The following is a 17,941-nucleotide window of genomic DNA, read 5'->3' as shown; positions in this document are numbered from 1 at the left end:
CGTGAACTTAAGCCTCTAAGCAGCTGCGTTAGAGCCTCTCCTAAACCACCTTATAAATGGTGTGTCGACGAGCTTTCACGTCGGGAGCCTTCATACACATACACGCTCAAGCGCGCGGGCATGCGTATGAAGGCTCTTTACCACGATGTATGCAAGCTGCTGTAGAATCTAGGCAGGCCAGCACGAGGTATTATCAGTTGTCGCGCACATGCTGCAACTTTGTCGGCCTCGTTAGTGACTCATCGTATATCGCTGAAGGGATGACGTTCCCCGAAAATCGGGCCTTAGGCGGGATGACTAATGTCCGTGTCGTTTACCGCCGCAATACCGCGAAGGCTGCGACGCAAAGCCATTAGGGCAGAAATTAAATTTGAACTATGCAGGCTCGTTACGCCGACATCGGTGACTGAGACGCTGATTTTATTAACTTTGCCGCAGCGTCACCGGTATAGTTACAGTACCCACCTTTTGAGGGCTTTTGGGGGCATAAGAACACGTGCGTTTTCAAGCTGCACCGAACGAGCAGAATAAATAACGCACTCTCGCTTTCATAGCATATACGAGCAATCCTGCTAACTTGCGCTCGTATTACAGAGGTAAGCCGGTTTACGACTTCGTCAGGAATCCTCTTAACTGCGATATGTTTATAAATATTGAATTGCAGCCGAGGACGCAACATTTCTGAATGTCTTTGAGAGCACGGACACGAATGTTTGTTTGTTCGTGGAATAGCGTTGTATCTCTGCCGTACTTTCATTGGGAGAACAAGAAGAGGGTCGTTCGAGGCAAGACAGCGCCACCGTGCAAGGCCCGTGGTCGACGGAAAGTAAGCGAGTGGAACGTAACAAGCAACCTTACAATAGGACAAGCTCCGGCTTCAAATATTAATAATATTGCTGAGAAGGCCTCCACAGAGTCGCAGAGCGTTCGACTGCGAAAATGGCGATGCCAGGTATATCTAGACACGTGGTCCCGCTCTACTCAATCGGCACGATCGAGTTTCTTCCGACATTATTGGCGCTGTCTGAACCATAGCGTTCTGGCTTCCGCTGTTAGCATCAGCGTAGTGCCCAGAGCAACGTGGCCCACACAGAGCGTTTCTAAGCAGTCATGTACATACATGTCATACCATGGGGATTACATTGTTCCGAGTGGAATAGACCCCTGTAAACGTCAAGCTGAGTCGATTTAATTTTTCTATGGGGCGTTGATAAAACTCGGAAAGGAAATAAACACGCGATGAGTAATTCTGAGCTGCTTTTCGCCAAGCAAACAACACTTACGTACGATGATTATGACCATGCATGCCTCAGTATTTCGCTGTTATTGAACGATCAACAGTAGTTAACACAAATGTCACTTTAAATGTCATTCTATCCCCACTCTTGAATTGGATGTGATGTGCGCTTCTGCTATGTTCGGCAATGACAGCCCGCTCAAGTAAGCTGTGCTTCTCTCACGTAGCTGCTCTCCTCACGTGTTCGATCGCTTGTTTTATCGTCCAGCCTTTTTTCAGGCTAAAATGCTCAACCAGCTAGTGCGTGCCCAGATGTTCAATGCCGATAAGCGCCCTCATATAAGCAATTTTAAGCGAGCTTGCAAAAGCAAGATCGTTATTAGAGCACCCTATCCACAGTTTTCGAACAAAATATGAAGTGTCATTTCCTGCGTGTCGCACCGCGCTCGACAGCCTTCACTTCTGACGACCCAAGGTAAACGGAGCCGAGGGTTCTAAGGTAGAGAGTGGGTGGTCAACCCCTCCCCCCACAGAAGGTAATCAATTCTGCTTGCGCATATGCCACTAACATACACAAATAACGGTGGAAGTACAGGTCCCTTGTGGCAACGGTCACCAACGTGCTCAACTTTCCTTCTCTCTTTCGTTCTGTTCCTCCTTCACGTCTTTCATACCATTTTGCCTTTGGAGGCTGGCCAAATGAGCTTGACCGGGTTAATCCACCCCCTGTCTCTTTAGCTTTCTTTAGCTCTCTCTTGTTGAATCGACATTAGAAGCCTGGACCGTAACTGACCTGTTTCAGCGATCGTTGTTTCCCATCCAGCCCTCGTGATATTTGGTCTTGCAATTCTTCGTTTCATAGTATAGAAAGAAGCATGGCGTGAGACAAATATATAATACATAATTGTTAAGGTTTTACGTCTCAAAACCATGATATGATTACGTGAAACTCCGTAGAGGAGGGCTTCGAAAACTTCTGGGGTTCTTTAACGTGCATCTATATCTAAGCACACGGGCCTCCAGCATTTCGCCTCCATCGGAATGCGGTCGACGCGACCAGGATTGGATCCAGCGACCTTCGGGTCATAAGTCGAGCCCTATAACCACAAGACCACCGTGGTAGGTCATGGCGTGAGACTGTATGTAGATCCCGCTTATCACAAGAATTCTAATCACGCGATTTCTATTTCTGTGCTTCGCTAATGATGTAAGCCGTGCTTCGCCTACCACTTGGACCCTTTGGATCCGGGCGGTGTACATGTTATGAACGCGGCAGAGCCGAGAAAAATGAAGAGTGAAAAAAAAATTATGGCAGCGTTGCATTATCGGTGCCATGCCTGAATTAACTAGCCAACTAGCCAACCAACTAGCCATCTGAATTAAGTACATCTGAACAAGTACATCTGAATTAAGAGCGCTGATAGGTGGGCTTCCTTGTTTCTCTATCTTTTTTCTTTTTTTTTTCTTCTCTTCCTTTCTCTTTATCTCTGCTTTTTGTTCTCCTTTTTTGTATCTGTTTCTTTCTACCGATTACTTTCTGTGCCTTTCTTTCTCTCTCTATCTATTTCTTTCTGTTCCTCAATATTTCTATCTTTATTTCACCTCCTTCCCTTTCTTACTCTCTCTCTCTCTCTCTGCTTCTCTCTCTTCCTTTGTTTCTCTTTATTTCTCTCTTTCTTTCTCTTTATGTCTTGCTCTATGTTTTTTATCTCTTTTTCGAGTCTGTTTCTTTCTATGTCTTCCTCTCTCTTTCTCTGTCGTCTATCTTTTATCTATCTTTTTATGGCTTTATTCCCTTTATTTCTCTCTATCTTTCTCTTTCTTTGTATTGCTTTCTTTCTGTCTCTCTTTCTTTCTATCTCTTCCTTTCTCTCTCTCTCTCTCTCTTTCACGTGTTTCACGTGCTCTACTTCACCGAGCAGAGTTTTCGTTTAACGCTCGCACCTGCTCTACACGGTTGTGGGTCTTGCCCAATTCTTGTGGCGCATGCCCATCTGCGGTGTTTTGCACGACGGAGCACAAGTTAGGGATACCTTAAACAGCTTCGCTGTTAAAATAGGTTTATTAACAACAACAACAAAAAAAATAGAAACGCAGCCATTTGGTTCTTCGCTGAGGCTCGCGCTTTACCGTAGCTTTAACGACAACGTCGGTCTATTGCGAAATATAAATAGATTGTATGCAACCTTGTTGTATGTGCCCATAGTTCCTAAAGGACATAAATAACAACGCGTCCGCTGTTGACAGTTGAGCTGTCATTGCTGCTGAAAAGGTTTCGCTGTCCTTAAAGAATATCGGCCACAGATGCAGAGATTAACGTATCGCCTTTTCATTCTGGATTACACGCTCCCTATATCCGATTCCACGTACGACACGCGTACAGCGTTTGAGTGCGCGCCCGCTTCGTAAAAATCGCGATCACTTCTTTTAGGTGAACCGTGAACTCCAAGGTACTTTTCAAATGCTGCTGCCTCAGGGTGAAAACAACCGGAAACTTGGTTTCCTTTTCTTTTTGCTTATTCGCTTCTGCACGAGTGCGCGACGGGATTGAATACGGCTGTTGCCGGATGATAGTCTCTTTTCCATAAAGTACCCTCGAGGAGAAGTGTTTTCTTCCACGTAAAAGCTTGGGTAGCGGCATTTGCCGCATCCGAATCGAGCCTTGTCAGCGCTTGTCCACTAATCAGGGTCTCTGCTCGGTTGGTTTATGTTTTGGCTCCGGCTTGGCCGTTTTCTCTTTTATAATGCGACAAAATTTATAGGAAGTAGACCAGGGCTTGAAAATCATTTTCTCGGTCAGCTTGTGTGTCAGCACCTGTGGAACGATTTTCCCAGTACACCCTTGGAAAGTACCTGTAGTGTTGTAACTGCGACACACGAACGAGACTTCAATTAAGACGAAATATAAGATACATTTTTACTATTTCCTATTATCACTGTATAGTTTGTGTGAAGCCTACCGCATATACTCGCGTACTACCAGCACTGTGTAATGCTGGCTGGTGTAAGTTAGCAGTGACTGTTAGACAACACTAGTTAGCATTAGTGTTGTCTAACATGGATATATGCTGGCTAACGTTGGCTGCGATCCAGTAAAGTTGGCTAGCCGTTCGTGTAACAGTATAATAGAGTAATACATCTGCATTGCTATGACTTCGTCTCGCGCCACTAAATGTTTGACACACTAAGACAGTTCCTTTTGTAAAAAACTTGCCAAACGTTTTTTTATTTCTCTTAGCTTCCGTGGCATCTCACTTTGGTCGCCTCTGGCGCTGTCACAGGCACGCAGCGAGCGAGCTCTCGAAGTCTGCCTTCAAGCAAGAATTTCTTTTGCGACGGGAGATCGGAAGTCTTAATTTCGTATCTCCACCAAGGACCACATTAGAGAAGAGTTCTTTGATTTCGCTTCCTTTCCGAGGCATCGTGACGGGCGCTGAGCGCATTCCCCTTTTTCTTTTCCTTAAGATCACAGTTTTGACCGCTTCGTCTTTTTTATTCGCAGTGTAATTCGGTGCGATTTCTTTAGCACCTCTCGGCAGCAGACTCCTCATTGTCCGCAATTTCTTTAGCGCCACCGTCGTACGCTTAGATAACGCCGTTTTCTTGCCATTAGCAAAGGAAGGTTCGCAATTCGAGCGGCGCTTCAATGATACCGCTGTGACGGCGCTCTCTTTTCAGAAATTTCAATTTAGTTTCAAACCCACGAGTCGGTCGGTAGTTTCGATACGAATGAATAGAGAGCGAGGAAAACGAAATTAGCGAAGGCATGAATTTTGGGCATTGCATTAAGGCGCCGTGCGACGACAAATGGTTTAGCGCTTGAAAGCAGGCAAATACTGAACCTCTTTAGAGATTTTGGAATCAGCTGGATGGATGAAAGCATTGTCTGAAAGAGCTCGGAGATATTAATATCATTACCAATGTTGGCATCACCACTATGATGATGACTGAGGAAGCTTTTCGGCGCAAATTGAACGAGGGCACATAACAGAGTGGAACACAATACTGTGTTGTTATGTGTTCACTTTATGCCAAAAAGCTTCCTCAGTTGTGAACCAGTACCAACTATCTCAAACCAGGATTTCACTATAATGAAATCGCGCGCGTTACACGGGGTGAAAACATACGTAGTATACAGCGGCTTATGGGGATGATGCTTTACCAGAGCCGGCAACCAGCGGGAATAATTTGCTGTGACAGCTAAGTGTTCTGTTACTTTATAGCTAGGTGGACTAGTTGGTATTTCATGGTTAAGTAAAACTTTGAGCGCAAATAGACGACGCAACACCAAGAAAGAGAAACACACACTGCAAGCGCTTGTGGTGCGTGTTTCTCTTTCTTGGTGTTGCGTCGTCTATTTGCGCTCAAAGGTTTACTTAAGCTAAGTGTTATGGTATTATTTTTTTTCCTGACGTCATTGAGGCGTGAAATAGGAGGCCGAATTGTGCAGTAAATACAAGTAATAATAAATACATATGCGCTTATTCAGTGTATATTTTGTGATTCATTATGATGAATATAGCCGAGCTTTAGTTATCGTTATTGAGATTCAAAGGTGTCTTGTTTCGTTGTAATGTTTTTTTTATGTATTTGTATAAGTGTGTGTCTAAGTTACGGATGCGAGATGTTGCTGAAGTGGGTGTCTGCCTAGTGGACATAAAACGTCGTCCTTTCCCCGATCATAATGACCCTTAAGAGAGGATTAACAGAATTTATTTTTAAAAATAAATAAAGTAATTATATATTCCACTGGGCCAAGAGAGGCGATGATTGAGAAATGGAGGGGCCGTATATATACACGTGCACTACTCTGTAGCATCTCTAAAGCCGTGAATTCAGTTTTGAGCATTGCAAGAACGTTTGAACTTTTCTTAAGATCACTGTTGCGCAGTTCGGGCCAGTCTGCAAAGCTCAAGCGTACGATTGTGGAATGGTGGACCGCGTGCCACCAAAACGAGTACTTTCTGCCTTTATCGTGTGTAAGCAGCGCAAAAACAATGGAGAAGTGTACAGGCCTTTTCATATAAAGAAAGCCAGAAGATCAACAATAACAGGGGCGACTGTCGTTTATTCACGTCTAATTAATTATTTATTAATTATTAATACACCCATCAATCATTACGTCATTTAGCCAACCACGTTTCTCCTAGCTTCCATAATGGGCGGTTTGTTTCTCTCAATCAATCAACCAATTAGCCAAGTCGCTCCTAACTTCCGCACTAGCGATGCTCGTTCCTGTCACTCAACTGTTCAATACATCGATCGATCGAACAATCGACCATTTGGTAATTAAATAATTATATTTTATTGTTAATTATTTATTGTCTCATCCAGCCAAGACTAACCAACCTTAACGACTGATGAACGGGTCCCGCGAGACCGGCGGGAGTGTTTAAATCCTTGTTCACACTGCCAATAGGCTTTTCTTGCGCGTCTCTATACCGGCACAATCTCAAAAACAGATATACCTATATAAACGAATGTAGACTAACTCGACTGACTGCTTTCTTGAAAACAATGTCTCGCTTTGCACGATGACGACACATAGAAACAAGGGTGAAAAAAATCCGTAGCAACGTGCAAGAACTCCAAAGCACCGTGTTTATAGTACTCTATACGCTCCAGCGGTGATGCAAAAATTTAATTACGCGTGAACCTCCGCATCCCTATAGACCTCCAATCTAGTTTTCACGAACCGAGTTTATTGCGTAGTGCCATAACGGCCTTTCATTCTTTTTGCCGTCGCGACACTGCGGACAGTGCCGACGCGAATCCGTGCAATAGCGGAAAAAAAAAAAGAAAAACTCAGTTTTCTGCTCTCTCACCGAAGAAGGCGAAAGAGCCCGCGTGCTTACGCGCGCGTTTCTAATGAATTCCGTTGACGCATCACCCACTCGCGGCACGTCGCAGAAGTCCTACGCGCTTAAAACAATAAAGCTTCATGCAAACAGAGCGTGACGGCCCTGTTAATGTTCATTCTCGGCGTTTGCTTCCTTTCTCTTGTCAGCCTTTGTTGTATGAACTTTCCCTGGGTCCGTTAGGGTTGGAACGCCGCGAGGTGATGGCGGGGAGGCACGAGAGCAAAACGGAGCACAAAGAGTGAAACGAGAAAGACTGCGCGTATCGCAGCCACTACACCGCTCCCCCATCGCGTTTGCCACCTTTTCCATGGCGATAATTTTCTTCTGTTACGTTCGCATTCCTTTCATGCCTTGGGGATCCGTACCTTATTTTTTTTTTTACTCTGACTAAGTTTCCGGCCGTGCGTCCTCCTCTTCATAACAACGTAAAGAAGTGCTTCTAGACTAAAAAAATAAAGATATACATACCGGCACGGCGACATCGACGGCAAAAACCCGCCGAGACTCTCCATATAGCAAAAGGGAGAAAGCCAGCCTCGGTTCACGTTGGTAAAGCACGCACACAAACACAAGAACCGAGGCGGGAGAGAACAGCGCTGTAAAAGCGAGTAATTACTGACCACGCTTCTTCACGCTTCGCGACGCGAAAGTGGAGCCGCTCTGCGGTGACGCGGGCACGGCGTGTTTATGCCGCGGCGCCTCCGAAACAACGGAATGGCGCGAAACAAACTTTTTCTCCCTGCTCTTTTTCTATCGCGCGAGCCTTGTGCCGCAGAGGAGCACAGCTAATTACTTGACGCTGTATAGGAATCGGTACTGTACGTCAAGTTGGGTGCAGTGCAGCAGGGGTCGAGGACGACGCCAGCCTCGATCTGTGTAAGGCCACTATAAGTTTAGATTTAAATATAGTGCCGTTATTTGCATTCATTTCGCAATTAGACGCCCTATTTGCTTTAATCATTGTTAAACGTCGCGGTAGCAGGGGCGGCGCCAGGACATCTTAATTGGGGGGCCACCCCAGAAAAGTCAGTTCCTTCGGAGCGAGCAGGGAGGTGAAAAACCTATGCGTTGCGTTTTGGCTATGTGTGCACTTGGAGAAAAGGGGGGGGGGGGCGGTCAAAGGGGAGCAAATGAAAATGTACTGCACTGAACTTGTCATAGGGTATTTTTCTAGCTACTCGCCCTATTGCGACGCAATAAGATCGTGTCTATAGCAGCCGCGGTGGTTATGAATACACGCCTTGAAAGGCGTAACCATTGCGTGCAGCATGCACACGGCACCCGATCTCTGTAATCTTCATCCATCCTTATCTTATTTCTCAGAACAGCTGGAACTTCGGCCGAATATTGCTTTACAATGTAAGCTTCATTAGGAAAAAATTGAAGACGACACCTGTCTGGAACTCTTCATCTTTGATAAATCAAGGATAAAGTTGCGTGGCTCACAGAAAAGACACGTACAATCACACGCAGCAAAGAAACAAGATACACCCAGCGCTTCACGCGTTCGGCAGTTCTAAAACGACACAACGTCGTCTAAGATTATTCAATATATAGGCCCACAAGGACAAAGAGTGCTATTGAACCGTCCGTGCGATCATGCCTGCTGAGGTATATTTCTGCAGAGGAGCCGACAAAAAATGCCACTACCCAATCGGAATTCCCTCATTCAAAAATATATACAAAATATCATACTACAGTTAAAAGAAAATAGCGGGATAAATAGCTGTGTAAACATTACATCACGTCATGTATTGTCACAGTGAACGTCTCGATCATATAGGCGTGCATACCAGGGGTGCAGAGGGGGCGGTCGCCCCCCCCCCCCTATCAACTTAAGTGGGGCACGAAGTTTGCTCCATACCTTACGCAGTCAGTCGTACCTGTGCTGTCATTCTTTAAAGTGCAAGGTTATGAACATGCACGTTTCGACAATGGCGGCCGAAAACCACTCATTTACTGGCCATTTTTACTTCCGTAAATTTGGGAACCAAAGGCAGGCCAATGTGGGAAGCACGCCATATCGCTTCATTTTTATTTTTTCATCCACTGCGATGGATGAATAGATGGGTGGAAGAACTTTATTTAGGTCCAATAGGCCGCTCTCCGCGTTGCGGGCCGCTCCCACGTTGAGACCGACAGACCTAGCAGCTTTTTTTTTCTTTTTTCTTTTTGAAATCGACCAACGGGCGGGGGATTAGGGGGGGTGCGCTGCAGTGAGACTTTAATGGGGAACCCTGCGCTCGCCTATGGTTTCAATGATGTCACAAGTTTTGGCGACCTATGACGTCATGACGATGCCACATGGTGACGTCATCACATAATGATTTTTTTTTTCATCACTTGTGATGACGGCGACGGTCACTTTTCGCGTTTGATGAGGCACCTAAGGTTCTCGCATTAATGACAAAGACGGGTTCATCTGAGTGTCAAACATCACGCGTGTGACGCAGTCGCAGCTTCTTCAGCGATGCAACAAAGATATCTGAGATTTTAGTGCGTATGTGTCAAATTAAATGCAGATGAGTTAGTTCATGAATGATGAACGTTTGTTAAAGTACTTTCAAAGTATATTCATTACTTTTTAGGGCAATAGTAATGTAATGTGATTTCTTTCGGCCAGCTGTAATTTTTGATGTAACTCAATTATATTTTTTAATTAAGAAATCTAACTAGTAGTCTAATTTATTTAAGTTTTAGAAGTAATTTGCCATCGCTGCTCTGAGTGCACCTGGGTGTTCATTCTTGATCAATGCCTATCGCGGCGATCGCATCAAACCAGGTTTAAGATGATGATGATGAAATAAACTTTTAATTTGCCGAAACAGTGTTGTAATAAGAATATGTTAACAGCGGGTGGGACAGTGTAATGGAGACTGGCATGCACACACGCCTGCGCCTTACGTAGCCCTCTCCATGCATCCGCGGTCGAAGCGTCAGAATAAAGTAATTGATTAGACTGACGTCATATAGCAAATTATACAGGACGAGAGTTACTAAGCCGATGGCATCAGAGATACAACTTAAGTGCGTGATATTGTTAGGCTACCATTTAATGCAGGAAATTCGAAACATTTCATGGTTTATTTGACAAGACAAAATGCCTCGCTGATTCTTAGTTGGCATCAGTACCGCATTTCTCAAGTTTACCATAAGGACACCTCAATCACGGCTAAAGAAGGTCGAGTAAGCGCTTATGAGTGAGCCTGTCGTCATGCTGCTAATGTGGAATTAATTGCGGCATAAGCTTTGAACTCTGAGTTGGGCTATGAGATAATCACGCTGCCTAAATTGAGGGATGTGTAATCGCGAAAATTAGATCTACTAAAGAATTGATCGAGACGAGGGGCTGGTGATGCTCTGAAATCACCGCTTCACTTGCTTTCCCGAAGCAGAGGCGGCGATCAAATTTGAATGGCGAGGGCAGACGCTGCGCTCGGCCAGAGCAATCGCTGATCTGATTAAAAAAAAAAGAAAAAGAAGACGAGATTCTGAGACCGACGCTATAATCACGCTGAAGCTAAAAAAGTTATCTAATTAAGTGAACAGCCGTGCCTGCCATCAACGGACGTTCACTACCGCTCATTTGCTATGTCAGGCGATGTCCTGCTTATCCGGCATTCAGTGCAGCGCATAACGTTGCGCTCGTTCGTTCTAGGCGTGCATGTGAACAGCCGCGCGTTCTTTCTTTCTTTTTTTTTTTTCTCGTTTCGCCAGCTGGTGTTGGCGTCATAATTGTAGGCGTTATTCGTGTGGCCATGCTGATTGATCTCGGGTTGACGGAGGGTCAGCATGCCCATGCGCATGTCTACCTCCGGAAACAAAAGTCATCAGGATGCGGGCTCCAGGGAAAAAAATGTGAATTTCTTCGTTGTTATTGAATAACCAATTTAACTTGACGAATATCTATTTAAGTCCCAAAAACCACTACAGGCTGAAACGTTTGGTTATTAGAAATTATATGTCAGGCTAAGCGTAAATTCAACCTTTGCTGAAATCTCACGCCCTGGACACTTCTGTTCCCGTATACACGATGCAGGGGTGCCATCCTGGACACTGTCAAATTCTGCCACGTTACCACATTCGGCCATTGATCAACACTAATTGGCCCAGAGGGCTGGTACGGCATCTCTGATTAGCTTAAAATGCCGACATTGCGAAATTTGACAATACGGCGTAATTTGACAGTGTCCAGAATAGCACCCCAGGTTCTCATGTTCATGACGACGACGATGATGATGACGAGGGTGCAAATGTGCTCCGGTCACGTGTGTATTTGTATGCACCGTTTTCCAACAACTGATGCTCTCTCGATCGTGGGGCTTGTAGCGATCAGCCGTTTCTGATGTGGAAATCTGATCTTTTATCGAAGTCACTTGTCATTTCACGTCGCCACATTTCATTGTTACCTTCTATTGTTGCATCTTATCGTTTCATGCATGACCGTCGTTGTTGACAGTAGCAACAGAAGTGTTGCTCTGCTAAGCACATGGGTGAAGCTCCAATGCCCAGCATGGAGGAAGGAAAAAGTTAAGGGGGAGGATTGCGCAATTCAAAAGAAAGAAAGAAAGAAAGAAAGAAAGAAAGAAAGAAAGAAAGAAAGAAAGAAAGAAAGAAAGAAAGAAAGAAAGAAAGAAAGAAAGAAAGAAAGAAAGAAAGAAAGAAAGAAAGAAAAACTGGCCGCGTATCTGCGTGCTACGCTGCAAATGTCGTCGAAAGACGATAGTCTTCTGCCATCCGTTTTTTTTTTCTGCCGGCTGTTTCTGCGCCGTTTCAGCGCAGCGTAAGAAACACTAGGGCCTTTAGAATTACGTATCTGTGCATTTTCTAGTAAAGGAACACACCACCGAACACTTACGTATCGATGTTGCGCCTCAGATATGCGTAATATTTGCTTTTTCATCGACAATGTTCACAAGTACGAACGCAGCTACCAGTTCAAGATGACTGGGCGTTCAGCAAGTGCTCAAACTTTGGCCGGGTGGCTGAATCGTGTGACAGATAGACAGACAGACAGACAGACAGACAGACAGACAGACAGACAGACCAAAATTTCTGCGTTTAAGTATCCCAAGAAAGACTAGCGTCTTTAAAAGTGATAGGTCAGGTACGCAAACGCCAGGCTTTGCTTGCCCCCATTTTCTGCATAGGAGAAAGGCTCCAATTGTTTCTTCTAACGCGATAGCGTTAAAGAGCTTCTTTCGCAGTAATGCCGGCGTCGGCGTGGTAGGTTGTGATCGAAAAGTCAACGTTGTCCGTGACCGAAAAATCGAGAAATATTTGAGGCTGGTGTTCAAGGGGTGATTGGTTTCTTACTTTTTTATTGTTTCATACTGAAAAATCCACGAACTGGAAGCTTAAAGTAGGACAAATTCAAAAGGTCACTGCCTATATCTATATCTGCTAAACACTGATTCACAAGAACACTCGGGTTAAAAGTATTTCAAACAAGACAAAATTGAGATATCACCTCACTTATCTATTCACACACGTGTCACGTTCGCTACGAAACATTTACAGAATCGTCACATGCGCAGATAATACTTCGCAGTTTTGGATCCTGCGTAGTGGCGCCAAATATCGCGCGCTGAATTACGTACAACACCTGCTACAGTTACAAAGCAATCTTTGTGTCACTGGGGCAGTTCACTCAACAACGAACGTTTCATCGTTTATAAATGCGTATTCACAGACGCTGTGCACCGAAACTCCGATTGAATTGAGACATGCAGTAATGGAGGTACTCCGGCTTAATCTCCACTATACTGAGTTCTTTAGCGCGCACGTGCTCAAAGTGGAGTCTATACAAGAAAATTCTCTTTCCTTCCTGTATTTTCTCTGCATAGCGTAATCATGGAAAAACACAGGATAGATCAAACCTACAACCTCGAGCTTATAATGAACAAAATGTCTTAAGAGGTTGTAGTGGCAAACTCACAATGATTTCCCTATCGTACGGCAAATTTAACTTGACGTCGTCTTCTAGGTGCTAAAAAGGTGTAGCAATGTTTTCTTATTTGGTAAGCTACTTTGTGAGCTAGCTTTTACACATCAAGAGCACTTGAATATGGAAATGATAGTGCGTTAGATATACTGCGGCTCATTTCAAATAATCCAACGTTGACGGCATCATTAACACTTCAAGTATGCTATTTTTGTGGCAGTCACGACCAGTGCGTAAGGAAACATCTTCCTTAACGTAGACATCTTTGACCACATTGCCCTCGTATGTAGAGAGTATATTAGAAACAAAATATTGCGTTTCGTAGCCAGTTCAGCCTACTGAACAACTTTTTGTTTAATTTTAATAAAGTTCCCCGCGCCTCGCATAATTTTTGTGTAACTAACGGAAACACATTCGTTAGTGAAATTGCGATCAGAGGCCCTGTAAAAGGGCTGAAAACTTTCGGATTCTGTTTCTGACAGGTTAGATCAGCTTGCCATTGTCTTTATTGCCTGTGGGTCATTTCACTGGGAGAAACCTCATGCGTTTCATGAGCCGTTCTTTTCATTTTTTTTAACCCCTTGAGGCGCATTGTCCACATATGTGGACGCAACTTGTTCTTTTTTTTTCACTTATTTAGACTATAGTGCCCAAGAAAGATCAAAATAACATTGCGCATGCGATGGGTTGAACCTTTATTTTTTTATTGGAATGATGAAATATGAGAGGTTAGTGATATTATGGTGGCACCGGCTCCTTCTCGCTTAGCAGACAAAATATGTAGTAAGAAAAATAATAAGGGCACAGAATGTAATGCAGTAGAACACACGATGTGAAAATGCGCACAGCCGAACATCACATGGCAGTTCAGATGCGTCTAATAGGTCCATATTTCCACAAGTGTTGTATCACAAGTTCAAATAGGAAACGTCAGCTCACATGTAGACAAACTCAGGTATTCTCTATTGCTTGACATACTCAGGAAAACACACTGGCACAAATGATTACGTATAAAATCACAACATTACACATTTATTTCAGTATGAAGGGAAAATCGACATCGTGTACAGTAGGTCAATATTTCCTTAAAATATTCGATTCTTCAAGAAACTTCTCCAAGGCGACAAGCGCTCTTTTCTGAAGACTTGTCGTTGGCCATGGACCTATAGTATTTTCTTCACTTGAAAGGCCTTCTATCTAAAAGTAGTAGACTTGCTCGTAATACTTTTTGTTGTCATTCATATTTTTTGCACTCGATAAGTAGATGATGTACATCTTCGTCAGGGTGGCTGCAGGAACATTCTGTACTAGACGCACGTTTTATTCTGAGTAGGAAGTGTCGCGTAAATGCTGTGCCAACCTCTGCATGGTCAGAGTGCCTTGACTCAATGTGGTGCATGTACATGACCGCAGCCGATCACTTTGGTGAAGGCAATGCAATGTTCGACGGGTCATTCGACATACCACGTTCGAGAAGGAACGTAAAAAGTGTTTTTCTTTTTCTTTGCAGTAAATGTCTACAATCAATCAAAGTGCACATGCGAGTTGCGCCTAAGATATAAATATTTTTATGCAAAAATGGAACATACTAGACAGTAATGAAACATTTAATTACGCGTTAATTATGATTGGTTGCTGCAACTCGTTCAGACGGCCCGTGTATTTCAATTTAGGTGTGCGTTAAAGAACCCCAGGTGGTCGAAATTTCCGGAGCCCTCCATTACGGCGTACGTCCCTCATGAGCATATCGTGGTTCTGGGGCGTTAAACGCCAACAATTATTATACGTAGACAGCAGCAGTGAAAACTACTCACCGACGAAGCCGATCACGTGGCAGAGCGCGAGCGCCGTCCAGCTGGAGTAAGAGCGCGAAGCGACGGATACCGACACGAGGCGATGGCGCATCATCCTCAGTGTAGCTGTGTACGCCGCGCGTCGTACTCTTGTGAGCCGGTGTTTGTATCCTCGGTTGTCCGATGACGGGCGCGCGAAAAGACGCTTGGAGAGTTCGGGCCGCGGAGACGCGCTCACCCACCGCGCACAGTGCCGATGAGCCTCTCTTCGACCAAGTGGCGCTCCAAGCCGCGCGCGAAACGAACCACGAGCGCTCGCGCGGGTGGCCGCGCGCACCACCGTGCTGCCCCCGGCGGCAGCGACGAGAACTCCGAGCTTTCGACTGTCTCGGGCCCCTCCGTGTGGATCTCGGCGAGTGTTCCAATGAACTTGAATTGGGGGTAACGCAGTCCGCTCGGTCTTTATTTCCCTATAGAATATAAAAAGCGCTGAATTTTCATAATACAATGCACTTAGAAGGCTGCTGCTGAAACCAGTAATGCATCTATGTTATCCAAATTTAAGTTTGACCCTAACACACCTGTGTTTAATGTACGCAACTATGTCTCCGATTTTCTCTTAGTATCTGGCATATCGCCGCATCACGTACAACAATCACTAAACTTTATCTTAAAATCGGTGATCATAAGAATACCAGGCCGGCGCGTAACAAACAGCACATGAGCTGGATGAGCTCATCGTAAGTTCTTTTTTTCTTTACAAACGGCTACTGCAACTTCATTCACTGCATTCTCATCGCAAAGTATCATAACAGAAATCTATAACCTAGTCTGTGTTACTAGCATTTTCTTGCTCTGCGCTAAGATACCAGAGTTGCGTTACAGTTAGAGTTGTGTTTTGAGAAGAAGGGCATCTTAGCTGAAAGGTGAGCTAACTCAATAATTTCCGGTGTTTTACTAACCAAAACGACGACGTGCTTATGAAGCACGCCCTATAGCGCAGGGCGCTTGGCAACTTCATCCACATGGGATTTTTAAAGGTGCGCTGACATCGCACAGTACCCATACCCCGCTGACCCACGACTTTCGGTTCAGCCGGGGTAAGCTGACTCGGCGGCTATATCACGGTACAATTATTTATTAAGAGGACCGTGAGCATTTCAGATGAAAGCGCGAGCATAAAAGTATAGCTAGTGTTGCAGGTTTTCTGAGGTTTGTGAAGCTCACAGAGGATGCTTCGACTTGTCTAGCATAGTGGGCTTAGCATATTTGCTTAGCATATGGGCATAGCATATTCGACGACTTGCCGTTAAAAAATCACAGCGAACGAAGACGGAGACTGCGCTCAGCGAATGGTGGAACTTTTACTTGAACACTAAATCTGTCTGATCATCCGTAGCCTGCACCGGGTAATTTCGTCCACCTGGGGTCCGTTAACACAGGAAATCATGCCTTCTGAGTCAACGCAACTTTTTTTCTATAGCAATAGGCTTACATAAACCCATGCAGCCTCGAGTGGCTTTGATTGTGACCCTGTGCTGACGACCCGTGCCCTGTGTGTATTTACTCCCGTGCAGTGCGTAAGAAAGTTCGCTTTCGTGATGTCTCGAACTAGTCTTATAGCGATAACATATTAGCATTTTAGAGTCACATGTATAATACGAATAAAACTTCCTCCGCTGTAACAAGAGCTTCTTACCGAATGGCGCTGTCATTTTTTGTAGAAAACTACCGAATTAAAAACTCGAATTTCTGACGTTTCTAGTAATCGTGGTAAATAGCGAAGCATGCTTGTTAAAATATAAGGAGCCGAAGTAAAACACCTGCTGAGGACATACATCGCAAATCAATTTATTCTTCAAAGTGAAACGAATTGCGTTTAATAATTTCCTGCAGCGCCTAACGAATTAAAGGGAACTAACGAAACCTTGCTACTGAAACTGTAATCTCATTAGCGCTTACGGAAGGACATTAAAAAATGGATTTGACAACCTTGTGAACTGAAGTACCCGTACTTCTTACGACCGCGCCACATCAAAGAGAAGTTCTTGCCGAAATAGCGGCAGCTTGGGCAATTTTTCAGGCAGAGTTGCGAAGAGGACTTCCCGAATAAACGAATATCAATCACATTACCACAACCCGGCAACGATCCTTAATCTTTTTTTATTTGTTGCGTTGTACCTCCACGAACTAAATACCTGTCCACGTTAACTCGCACATATTTCTTTCATATGAAACTCGGTTGTGACGGTGCACGCAGTTTTACGAATCGTGTTCCTCGCACTTACGGGGATGTCGTCTTATGTCCGAGCGAATACCCGTGTAACGTTGAACGGATCAATAAATTCTAAGCGCACAAACAGACGAGGACAAAAAACACGTATGGCATACAGGCGCTAACTTTCAACACTTTAATGAAGCCAGGAGAACAGAATATATAAGGACACACGTCACCTTACATGACGCCTGCGCAGGAGGCATGTAACGGATCGTTATTCAGCCACCGTTCGTACTACTCCGTCACCAAAAGCGGCGCGCAGAATGGCATCACATCGACGTCTAATTCACGTACCTGCGCCGTAACGACTCCGCGAGGGAGTTCATTAGTGTCAAAGTGTTTAATAAATGCACCTTGCCTACGCATTTTGCCTGCCAAACGACCCGTTGCCAAAGTATTCTCCGAAGAATCGTCTTTGTAGGCGAGGTTACCTGAAGTGATGGAGGCCATTGACCATGGCCAATGCGCTCCAAAGCGTCGTGAATGCATGAAAGGAGGAAGGTTCTCCACGAGGAGGGGAGAGGTGAGGCGAACAGGGAGTGGGAATATTGGAAAAGCATCAGTGCGCCGCCGCCTACAGGTATAAAAAAAAGATCACCGTTGGCGTTTTTGTTTTGCGTTCCTTTGCTTTATACGCTAAGCAACATGGAATGGCCGCCGCCACTCGATGGTGGCCACCTCGCGTATTTCATAACGCAAGAACATCTAGTTCATTGCATGCCATGAAAGTTTCCTTAACTCCAAATATTAGTTTTTACCTGGTTACGTTCTGTTACCTGCATGCAAATACGATTACTTCTACTTTGTTTATCTTGTTTGCTATACATG

The 17,941-nt window shown here is 44.7% G+C and overlaps 1 protein-coding gene across 1 annotated transcript in view; it reads right to left on the bottom strand.

Annotated features, from left to right (window-relative positions):
- LOC119393994 (uncharacterized) overlaps nucleotides 1-15,118 on the bottom strand; it is a 90,988-nt gene extending 75,870 nt beyond the window's left edge. The window contains exon 1 of the mRNA XM_037661207.2: nucleotides 14,857-15,118. Within this exon, the coding sequence (XP_037517135.1) occupies nucleotides 14,857-14,950 (94 nt within the window). The 5' untranslated portion in view covers nucleotides 14,951-15,118. The remainder of the gene's footprint in view (nucleotides 1-14,856) is intronic.
- Between the last annotated feature and the right edge of the window lie 2,823 nt (nucleotides 15,119-17,941).

This window comes from Rhipicephalus sanguineus, chromosome 5, assembly GCF_013339695.2.
Source record: "Rhipicephalus sanguineus isolate Rsan-2018 chromosome 5, BIME_Rsan_1.4, whole genome shotgun sequence".
Classification (NCBI taxonomy): domain Eukaryota; kingdom Metazoa; phylum Arthropoda; class Arachnida; order Ixodida; family Ixodidae; genus Rhipicephalus; species Rhipicephalus sanguineus.
Note: the sequence above shows the minus strand (reverse complement) of the source record. Positions and strands in the feature narration are given on the sequence as shown.